The sequence below is a fragment of the Hesperophylax consimilis genome, chromosome 17 (genome assembly GCF_061612785.1).
Source record: "Hesperophylax consimilis isolate HC1 chromosome 17, BYU_Hcon_1.0, whole genome shotgun sequence".
Taxonomy (NCBI): domain Eukaryota; kingdom Metazoa; phylum Arthropoda; class Insecta; order Trichoptera; family Limnephilidae; genus Hesperophylax; species Hesperophylax consimilis.
Genome location: NC_142852.1, coordinates 7053963 through 7065334, shown reverse-complemented (window position 1 = coordinate 7065334; position 11372 = coordinate 7053963). Strand labels below are relative to the sequence as shown.

The 11372-nt window shown below is 36.6% G+C and overlaps 1 protein-coding gene across 1 annotated transcript; it reads right to left on the bottom strand.

The window, feature by feature from the left end:
- Nucleotides 1–366: 366 nt before the first annotated feature.
- Nucleotides 367–3271, bottom strand: LOC149415877 (uncharacterized). Its single transcript, XM_089641759.1, has 5 exons — nucleotides 3048–3271; nucleotides 2799–2901; nucleotides 1730–1879; nucleotides 1391–1591; nucleotides 367–371 (listed from the first exon to the last, which is right to left on the bottom strand). Exons 2-5 carry the CDS (start codon nucleotides 2863–2865, stop codon nucleotides 367–369), a joined length of 423 nt encoding a protein of 140 aa, XP_089497885.1. The 5' UTR covers nucleotides 2866–2901; nucleotides 3048–3271.
- Between the last annotated feature and the right edge of the window lie 8101 nt (nucleotides 3272–11372).

The following is an 11372-nucleotide window of genomic DNA, read 5'->3' as shown; positions in this document are numbered from 1 at the left end:
GTCTTCACTGTAAGTGTGAAGGTGTATTTTCAAATCTTTCATTTGAGAACATGAATAATTTCAGCCAGAAAACGAAAAATTTCTCCGCAGTGAGTCAGCATGCGCTTCAGATTGACTTTTAAAACATTAATATGTGGACTTATGAAAAAAAAAAAAACAGGTTTTGCGCCACTATGAGTCTGCAAGTGGGTCTTTAGATGGGCGTTTTGCTATAGTGAAATGTTACACACGGAACATGAAAAATGTTTTCCTCCACTGTGAGTCAGCATGTGGTTCGTGAGGTTGCTCTTGTGACAACATGCATAGTTGCACAAGGAACATGAAAAAGGTTCTTCTCCACTGTGAGTCAGCATAGGTGTCTTCAGGTTACCCTGTTAACAACATGCATAGTCACACACTGAACATGAAAAAGGTTTATCTCCACTGTGAGTTAGCATATGCCTCTTCAGCTGAACCTTTAGACAACTTGCATATTTGCACACGGAACATGAAAAAGATTTTTCTCCACTGTGAGTCAGCATGTGACTCGTTAGGTCGCTCTTTCGATAACATGCATAGTTGAATACGGAACATGAAAAAAGTTTTTGTCTACTGTGAGTCAGCATGTGGATCTTTAGTTGACCTTTTCGATAACACGCATAGTTGCACAGAGAACATCAAAAAGGTTTTTCTCCACTGTGAGTCAGCATATGTCTCTTCAGGTTACCCTTTTGACAACATGCATAGTCACACTCTGAACATGAAAAAGGTTTATCTCCACTGTGAGTCAGCATATGTTTCTTCAGCTGACCCTTTTGACAACTTGCATATTTGCACACGGAACATGAAAAAGATTTTTCTCCACTGTGAGTCAGCATGTGACTCGTTAGGTCGCTCTTTCGATAACATGCATAGTTGCATAAGGAACATGAAAAAGGTTTTTCTCCACTGTGAGTCAGCATGTGGATCTTTAGTTGACATTTTCGATAACACGCATAGTTGCACAGGGAACATGAAAATGGTTTTTCTCCACTGTGAGTCAGCATGTGTATCTTCAGTTTACCCTGTTGATAACATGCATAGTTGCATACGGAACATGAAAAAGGTTTTTCCCCACTATGCGTCAGCATGTGGATATTTAAATTCCCCTTTCGATAACACGCATAGTTGCACAGGGAACATGAAAAAGGTTTTTCTCCACTGTGAGTCAGCATGTGGATATTTAAATTCCCCTTTCGATAACACGCATAGTTGCACAGGGAACATGAAAAAGGTTTTTCTCCACTGTGAGTCAGCATGTGACTCGTTAGGTCGCTCTTTCGATTACATGCATAGTTGCATACGGAGCATGAAAAGGGTTTTTCTACACTGTGAGTCAGCATATGGCTCTTCAGTTGACCATTATGATTACACGCATAGTTGCAAAGGGAACATGAAAAAAGTTTTTCTCGACTGTGAGTCAGCATGTGGCTCTTCAGATAATCCTTTCGATAGCACGCATAGTTGCACACGGAACATGAAAAAGGTTTTTCTCCACTGTGAGACTTAGGAGAGAAGGAGTAGTTGCGATGGAGAGGAGTGAATCCTTTTTCTACAAAATGCGTCTGAAGATCTGTCGACAAATTTGAAAAATAATATGGATGAAAATGATTCAGTTAAACTTAAAGTAAATAAGCGAAGTAAGTTCGTAGAGGCGTTAAAAAAAAAGAAAGGCCAAATTTTTCAAGTTAACAATTAAAATTGGTTTTACCTGCTGCCTTGGTAATTCTTTCAAAGCGTTCCAAACATTCCTCTTTAACATCCGGCAGGTCTATATCAATTTTCATATAAGTAAGCCCCGCTTCATCTTGTCGGGGTCCGAGATCCTCGTTTATGGTAACTGTTTCCACATTAATGCTTCCTGGAATAAAAAAGGGGTATAAATAGAATATTTATCTTTGCATGGCCAGCCCTGAACCAAACGGCGCCAGGAGCGAGTTTAATTTTGGCTGCCCTTACAATTTTAATTAGTACACGCCAAGGGATGTTATCACTGTAATCAATAAAATTATGATTTGTGGTTTTTTGTAGTACGGTATTTATCAAAAATAATATCAAGGGCATATGTTCATATGTTTTAAGTTGAGTATTCGACGCCCGGAGCGAACTGCTCCAATTGCGCCCACATAGAGCCAGCCATGTATCTTCGTACCATTGATATAAAAAGAAACACTTTCTTAATCGAAAAACTGTAAACTATTTTTTAACGAATAAATATACCATAGAAGCGGGAATTTGGATGAAAGTTTTAAAGTTGAATATCAGATAAAAATAACCTCAGACGTCCTCTTGAGGGACTGATTCAACAAGAAAGAAAAACCCTGTTTTAGAGCACCTTAAGAAGGGAGTTGTAAGTCAATGGGATAGTGTGTTCTCAATATTAATGAATATTGAGAACACACTATCTAATATTAATGAATTTTTAATACGTGTAAGTAACATCATGTTCCAATAAAATTATGAGGAAATAGAGGAACCGACAACTTATTGTGAACCATATATTTATGTTAAGATAGTGCTGTATTGTGGTAGTTTCCGGCAAGGACGCATTTTAGGGTAAATACCCAATACACCTCATGTATTATAAGAGAGGAAGAAACAAGTATGTGGCCTGTTTGCACGACTTTTCAAAACAGACATGGATTTCGGACATCCGTATTTAAAGTTCTATATTTTACACGTATGCAATGCAACTGGCTTATGAGTAATCTCCGCATATTGCAAGAATTCCTTCGTTACAGCTGGGAGGTCGAAATCTAAATCCGAAAATGCAATTTCACCTCCACTTTCTTCCTGGAGCCCTGGTTCCGTCTTGATGGATATAGTATCTGGCTTCTGTAGATCCATGGTCTGCTTTGGTAGGGTTTAATAATAAATTTAACCCTGAAACAGAACAAAGTGTAACGGAATTCAGTTTTTAAAATTTTATTTCTCGAATCGTAGCAAAAATTCTCAATAGAAAACCTTGAAGTTATGACAAAGGTTGAGAGAAACGTCGTTTATCTTGGGAAACCTCCTTATTTATTTACCGTCTATATCTACCGCCATTCCGTTGTAATCCACCTGTGATTAAACAACTGTTATCCGTATATTTGTTATCATTTTAATAAATGCATTTGAAATACATGCATTTGATATCAAATTAACAGTTTAAAACATTCTGCTGTTACAAAACGCCCGATGATTCACTAACTAAATTGGAAGAACGGCCGCTACCAAAATGAATAGCAATGAATAAATTTAAGTATTATTTCTTTCCAATAACCATCACATGCACGGTATAATAAGTTAAACAGGGCGGGATAAACTGAGTGTAGAAACAGGAAGAAAGATTGTCGGAGAAGAAAGCACTTGTCAAAAAATATATAGTTTATGCATAGACAAGAATGAAATCATAGACAATTAATATTATTTTCATGAACCTGGCCTTTTAAGAACATCATAATTTCTACTTTAATTTTACTGGGTACGATAAATACGCCTCTCTTAATAGTATGATATGTCCCTATGAGGCTCTTCCGCCCAGGAAGCTGCCCTCTCAGGAGTCACCAACTCGCTTCCGCCGAGAAACCTCCTGCCCTCCCCCTTTGAGCGGTCGCCGAGGCTCTTCCCGTAACCCCGCGAACTTCCGCCCAGTAAGCCAGAGAGGTCGCCAGACTTCCTCTCAGGAAGTTGCCCTCTCAGTAGTCGCTGCCTGCCGACTCCGCCCTTCGGAGCCTTGGCCCAGGCTGAACTGATTCCACCCTTCGGAACCAGCCCAAGTTGCCGCTTGTGTTATCAGTGATAAGTGCGAACGTGGAGATCCGCGAATCCAGAATCATCGTAAAGGGAAGTGCCTGAACAAATTTTGTATATGTATTTCGTAAAGTGACCTAACTTTTAAAGACATTTAATGAACAATAATTTAGGATTAACTAAAATGACAATCAATTTTAAGAATTAGAATTAAGAATAGTATTAAGGGGACGGTATAAAATCTCGACTTCAGTACAGTTAGGTATTATTGCTACTTGAAAAGAATTGGTCGGCCGACAGAACAGCTGCGCTTTCAACACCAACACCTGCGTCTTTTGAGTAGATAGGGGAATGATTGACACGCTTTTGATAAATCAGTCAGCATTTTGATAAAATACGAAATAAAAATACACGTGCTTTATAAAATTTATATTTATATAATGATGTTTTCCTTGTGATTTGAACGACACAGTCAATTAAAACACAATTGAGTTTCTCTGTAAGGAAAGAAGAGGTGTATTTTGTTAATCTCACAAGATTTACATAAAGAAAAGCATTCAGTAACAAAACATTACTTCAAGCCACCCAGTGAGGCCTACATTACATTACTGGAAGACATAAATTGTAACAAAATAATGTACCAAATTAAAAAAAAAAGGAAAGAAACGATATTTAATGTTATTAATTGTTATGTCAGTTCCTTAATCACAATCACGATAGCAATTACAAATTATTGAAATTATTCCCATCAATCTGCTTTGTCACAACCCATAGATTATTTATTATGTCTTAAACCCATTACGAAATATCGAGTCGACTGTGTAGGTACTGTGGCGCACATCCAGCCAGTGACAGTCCACGTCACACACAGCCACAATGACGAGACAAGCTCGGCATTGCCTTGAATTAAAGAAAATTATATTTTTATTTACATACATATTCATGTTCACGGTTAGTTATTAATCATAAATGATGAAAGTAGACTGCCTGGAAACGGTGTGATTAGCGTGTGTTAGTTAAGTAGCGTAGGTTAGACACGTTGATATTGCCATGCCAATTCTCCCTCAAGAGAATCGAAATATTCACTAAATTCATCTCGAATTAATTGTCCACTTGCAGGTGGATTATTATTTCCATGCCTTTGTTCTAACGGAAAAAGGTTTTCACGAGGCATTTCCTCCTCTCTTCCTCTATCAGTAAAACGTGGAGCATTATTGCCAGACATCATGAAATTGTGTAGCACACAGATCGTAGAAACTATTAGTTCAACTTTTTTAGGGGGTAGTTCAATGCGGTTTCGTAAAATTCTATACCTGCTAGCCATTACACCAAATACACTCAACCATAGCCCTGGCCCTTGAGAGACGATAATTGAAGACTCTTTTAGCAATGGGTTGGCTTTTGTATGGGTATGGTTTCATTAAATAATTTGATAACGCAAAGGCATCATCGGCCACCAATACATAAGGCATCGGTTTCTGCCTCCCCGCTAGAGGTATGGGAGGAGGAAGTCTGAGTGCTCCTTACTCTAAACCATTAAATAATGCTGTATTACGAATCACACCCCCATCAGAAACACGGCCAATGCAGCCACAATTCATGGAAATAATCTTATATTCTGCGTCCACGACAATCATTAGAACGATAATAATATTATATGTTCCTTTATAATTAAAGTACATGCTCCCACTGTTTTCTGGACATTTAATGACTACATGTTTTCCGTCCAGTGCTCCTATACATTGAGGGAAGTGCCATTTTTGTGCGAATCTGTCTGCAACATTATTCCAATGTTCTTCTGTTGACGGCAACTGTAAAAATAATACAAAAATATGTTTTTTTTTTTATTTTTAGCTACAAAATACTGGCGCTGTGAGGGACGTTACGGAGAAGGAGAATATAGAGATGCCTAGCAACAGTCAACCTCGGCAGACATCGGAGCGGTCAAACCGTGCTGCAAAAAGGAAAAAGGAGGCTGATTTGCCTTACAAATGCAGCAAAATATTAGATGCACCTGCGAATGATGACCAAGTTTTTGGTGACTTTGTGGCTTCATCGCTAAGAAGTGTAGCTCATGAATATAACAAAAAATTGAAACTCATGATTCAAAAACTCGTCATTGAAACTTTGGAGGATGACTTAGAGACTCGCCTTTCTCCTATATATTTGCCGCAGTCATCACAACTGCCATCGACTTCAAATCAGTTTTATCTAAGTGAACTGGACAATTCGGGAGAGCAGTACTACAAATATAACTTGATGGATCTTGTGGAAGTAGATATTTCTGAAGACGATGGATGATCTTCACCAATTTTAATTTAATCTGATTTTTTTATTATTTAACGTTTTATTCCACTTAGTTCTTACTTTTTTATCAACAGTAAATTTTGTTACGTTTTCTTATAACTCCGATTAATATTTTATTTACTTAGCTTAACTCCAAATATAAACATACATTAAGATTTTAATTTATGTTTTTCTTATTCTTATTACATACATATTTATAATGCATTTCATTTAAAAGTGTTTACGACACAGATATTCGTGTCAATACGATTCCCGATATTTCAGTGGAAGAGGTATTAAATCTAAGCCAATGTTTCATCAAAAATAATCTATAGAAAAAGTCATAAAGGAATTAGATAGCAATAAATCTGCTGGACCGGATGGTATTCCTCCAATATTTTTCAAAACCTGTGTTAGTAGTCTGATATATCCTCTTTAACAATTCTTTAAGTTCTGGTTCTTTTCCAGCTCAGTGGAAAAAGAGTTATTTAATCCCTATTCATAAAAAAGGAGATAAAAGCGATATATCAAACTATAGACCAATTTGTATAATGTCTGCTTTACCGAAAGTTTTTGAGAAATTAGTCCTAGATATCATTATAAAACCTATCAACATTATTGTTCCTAACCAACACGGCTTCATCACAGGTCGCTCTACCTTAAGTAATTTAATGATTTATGAAAATTACATATCTGAATCTCTGGGTCTCAAACAACAAGTGGACAGTATATACACTGACTTTAGTAAAGCTTTTGATAAGGTTCGACATCACATACTTATTTATAAACTTCGATTGTTGGGCATCAAAGGTAAATTATTGAGTCGGATTGTTAGTTATCTTGGCCATAGGGTGCTTAGTGTAAAGATTAATTCTGTACAATCTTATATATTCGAGGCCACAAGTGGGGTTCCTCAAGGGTCCCACCTCGGCCCAATATTTTTTTTTATTATTCATCAATGACATTGTTGACCAATTTAATGATGTAGAAGTTCTGCTATTTGCTGACGACTTAAAAATTAATAAAAGAATACGAAATGTATACGATTGTCAAATTTTACAGCGTAATTTAGAACAACTTCATCAATGGTGTGAACAAAATGCTTTATTTTTGAACATTCAGAAATGACAAGTAATACGATTTTCCAAAACTCTTTATAATATATTACATGAATATACTTTAAATAATATTAAATTAATACCAGTATCACATATTCGTGACTTGGGTGTAATATTCGATGAAAACTTGTCATTCATTGAACACATCAACTATATGAAGACCCCAAGGCAAGAAGTTGTTAACTTACATTTTCGTAAAAAATGAGTTAGAATGCTCTCTAAACTAATTCGCATACGCTCTTTCCAATGAACACCATGCAAGAGCTTAAAAACGGCAAGAACATGCTTAAATCAATGTGATGAACATGTTAACTACGTGTTTCTGTGACATTAAGTTGATAAAATAAGGGCAAGAACTTGTTAACTACTAAGTTAGCAAGTTCTTGCCGTAATTCTGTAATTAACAACTTCTTCCCATCTAAATTGGTTTAGATTTCTATGGTTAACATGTTATTCACTCACTTTAACGTTTACCTAGGTGGTTTTAAAAAGTTTTGCAGTGCGTGTTTTTTATTTAAAAATCATCGAAAATGAGTTCCAGAGGTGAAAAAATGGTGAAGGTGTGTCAAAAATTGATCAGGGAATCAGGTAAGCTGTATAAAACATTTTTCTATCTAAAAGTCAACAATTTTTTTATTGTAATGCTTATTAATTTGTTTCAGGAAGTGTTCAAGAGTCCACTAATTTAGTACAACCTGAGAAGCATTTAGAAGTACCTCAAAATAATGTAATTTTAATGGATGGTAAATGCAAAAAAAATGTTTTACTCTGTGACTCTATTCTTTTATGTTTTCTTATGTTTTGAATTCCTTCATTAATGCTTTACAATATTTCGTTTCAGAAAGTGTTCAAGACTCTTTGTCTGGTGTTGAGTTTGGGATATTATTAGGAATATCTAAACATGATGTCACGTTAATGGTAGGTAAACTTAAAAATACTTAATTGTGACACTAAATTCTTTTGAACATTGAACTAAAAATGATTATTTTATTGTACTTTGTATTTTCAGAAGATAGAGTAGTCTAGAGTATATTATCGCTACTACCACTGGTACAGGAAATATAATTTTGGAATACGTGCAACAAGATGAGATACTCAATACTTTAAATCAAACTGGTGAGTTTGATTTAAAGTATTGAGTAAATTGTACCTCGCATCCGATTTGTCAATCCCAAAACTGTATGAGCTCTATAATATGTTTTGTGGAGAAAAAGAGTATGCCCCTGTTTCGTTGAATCGTTACACTAGGATCTTTACAGAGGATTTCAACTTGTCGTTTGGTGTGCCTAAGACAGACATTTGTGGGACTTGAACTTGGACTTGACTTACATTGGTAGAAAAAAAAATTAATAGATGTCAGTCCATTCAATCAGTGGACCAATATGTAAATTTAATGATGTCGGCTAACACAAAAAATATAACCATCGTGACAATGATGGCTGATAAGTTTGTTAATATTAAAGAATTACCAATTTGGAATGTACGGCGAGCGATATGCCGAAATACGCCATCCCACGCATATTATAGCTCTGTGTGAACACGCTATTAATCACCTTAAACTGGGTCCAGACATGTTCTTTTCTCCGTACCGTACCTCCGTTTCGTATCAGCGTCGCGATCAAGAACGCTAGTTTGGACGCCCGTTCGGTACGGTACGGTGGTACGGCGTCTCGATACGGATAGAGGTACGCTCCGATCCATCGCGAGTCGGTTTTTCAACCCGTTCAAAGGCGATACGGTACGGGTCTGCACCAGTCTGGACGTGTTCGCGGCGTGCATTGGTCGTGTTCTCTGTCACTACTCACTAACTCCCACCAACGTCGCCTTTTTTGTTTTTTTTTTCGTTATATTATTGTGAATAACATTGAAGGACGCGCAAGCAATCGTCAAATTCTCAAACACTTCCGCAGTCGACGACATGGTGGGAGGAAATGAACACGCGATGATCGCAGCGACGTTACGGAGATACGGGCTCTAGATCGCGACGCGGATACGAAACGGAGGTACGGTACGGAGAAAAGAACATGTCTGGACCCAGCTTTACAAAAGCTATAATAAATAAATAAATCAGAGATTATAAAATAATACAATAATAAGATGTTATTTATGCCAATTATGAACTTTCCACTGATGATAGTGAATAATAAAGTGTGACATAATAAAGGTATTTTCTTTAAAAAATAAAAATATATATATTTTAACGTATGAATACATCCCTCCAACTGCGGTGCAAGGCGATGGGTCAAGATAGTCCGGCTGGAAAGGTCAAAAGGCCTCCCTCACCCAGTCTCTTTCGATCCGGCCCGCCACGCAGCAGGTGGGCAGACGTATCCGGCGCCAAGACCTGGACAAATCTCACCGCATGAACCATGAATGATAATGGCAGGAAAATTAAAACGGTTTTGACCCTAGGAACTTACTGAAAAGTTTGGATACTCCTGGTCAATATGATGGGTACTGAGAAAGGGGCGGCTACATGGTCAGGGGCCTAGGGCGGCCAAGACTGCAAATCCGCCTCTGCCCTGAATACCGATTAGCTGAAGTTTTTTCAAAAGGATTTAGTGCAAGATGGTATCAAAAGCTTTAGCCAGATCCAGAAAGAGCGCGATGCTTTTAATTACTCGATCGATGTTATTAGAAATGACTTTAGTCAGATTGCCAATGGCATTTTCAGTACCTAAACCCGGTTGGAAGCCAAATTGTCTCTCAAAAAGAATGTTATTATCATCAAGGTAAAGGCTAAGACGGTTTTTGACAATTTTCTCGATAATTTTTGAGACCGAATTGACCAAAGATATTGGCCGGTAACTTTGAATCGCAGATTTATCTCCATTTTTGTGTAGTAATACAACAATTGCATGGTGTTGATGGTTAGGGAATATTCCTGATTTGAGACTTAGAGTTGAAATAAAAGCTACTGGAGTTGCTATGAATGAATTACTTACTTTTAGCAGATTTGTTGAGACTTTGTCTGGTTCACAAGCGTCAGATGGCTATAGGTCGTCAATTATTTCCAAGACTTCGTTCGTCGATGTTCGTATTTTGTTTTTTTATGGTCTAGGTTAGAGGTGACCAACTTGGCAATATCGGTTTCAGTTTTATTGCATTTATCGAGAATATTTTTGGCAAGTGTGGTTCCCACCGATGTGAAGTGAGAAGTTAGAATTAGACAAGTTTTTGTTACCGATTTCTAACGATTTAATTTCGGAATACCTGTTGATTTTTGTTTTACTTAGGTATATTACGATATGCTTCCCACATACGTTTTGGAGAAAAAGAATTTTCGTCAACGAAAATTTTATATTAATTTTCCTTCGTGAGTTTGTACTAAAATATTATCTGGAAACTTTTGCGCCCTTTTGTGGAGTTGGTTTCTTTTGTGAATCGATTTGACAAGGCCGGGAGAGATCCAGGGCGTGAGTTTAAACTGGCTGTTCGGTATGAGTTTGTTACTTGTATGTTTAGATATAAATGTATGAAGGATGCAGATGAATTCCTCCATCGCAATGTCATTATCAGTTTGATCAAATACTTTTTGCCAGTATTCTAAATGCAAGTACCTACTCAATTTAATTAAATTCTTATAGTTTGTTCGAGGGACGTACTTAATTTTAACAGTTGTGGGCGGTTTATCTTTAAAGCAGAGGGCTGTTGTGTAGTGGTCGGAAATTGAAGTGTGGATAGCAAAAGAGTCCGTGAAGTAAATATGTTTTACGTTGATGTGATCCAAACAAGATTGTTTCGTGTGCTGTTCATGAGTAGGTGTATTGATTGTCACTATGAATCCGTTTTCTGTGAGCATGCATGGATAGTCGTTGAATTGGGGGTGAAATTTATTTATTTATTTATTAACGGACATCATCCAAATTACAAAATAATAACACGAATAAAGTAAAATGAAAAATATAGGAGTAGACAAAGGTACATGAAAGCAAAGACATATGGTAGATATAATATAAGAAAATAAAGTGACAAGTCGAATCAAGTCAAGAATAATGGAAATATAGTTTTAATATTAAGGTCGCCTATAATGATTTGACGTTCAAATTTATCGGAATTGCTCTGTTATCAACAGTTCCGATAATTGAAGTGAATTTAAAAAAGAATCTGTATTCAGAAAATAAGGTGATCAATATATAGCAAAAATATATAATTTTTTTTTAGAACAATTCTATGGCACCTTGTGATACTAAGATTTCTTCGCATGAATACCGT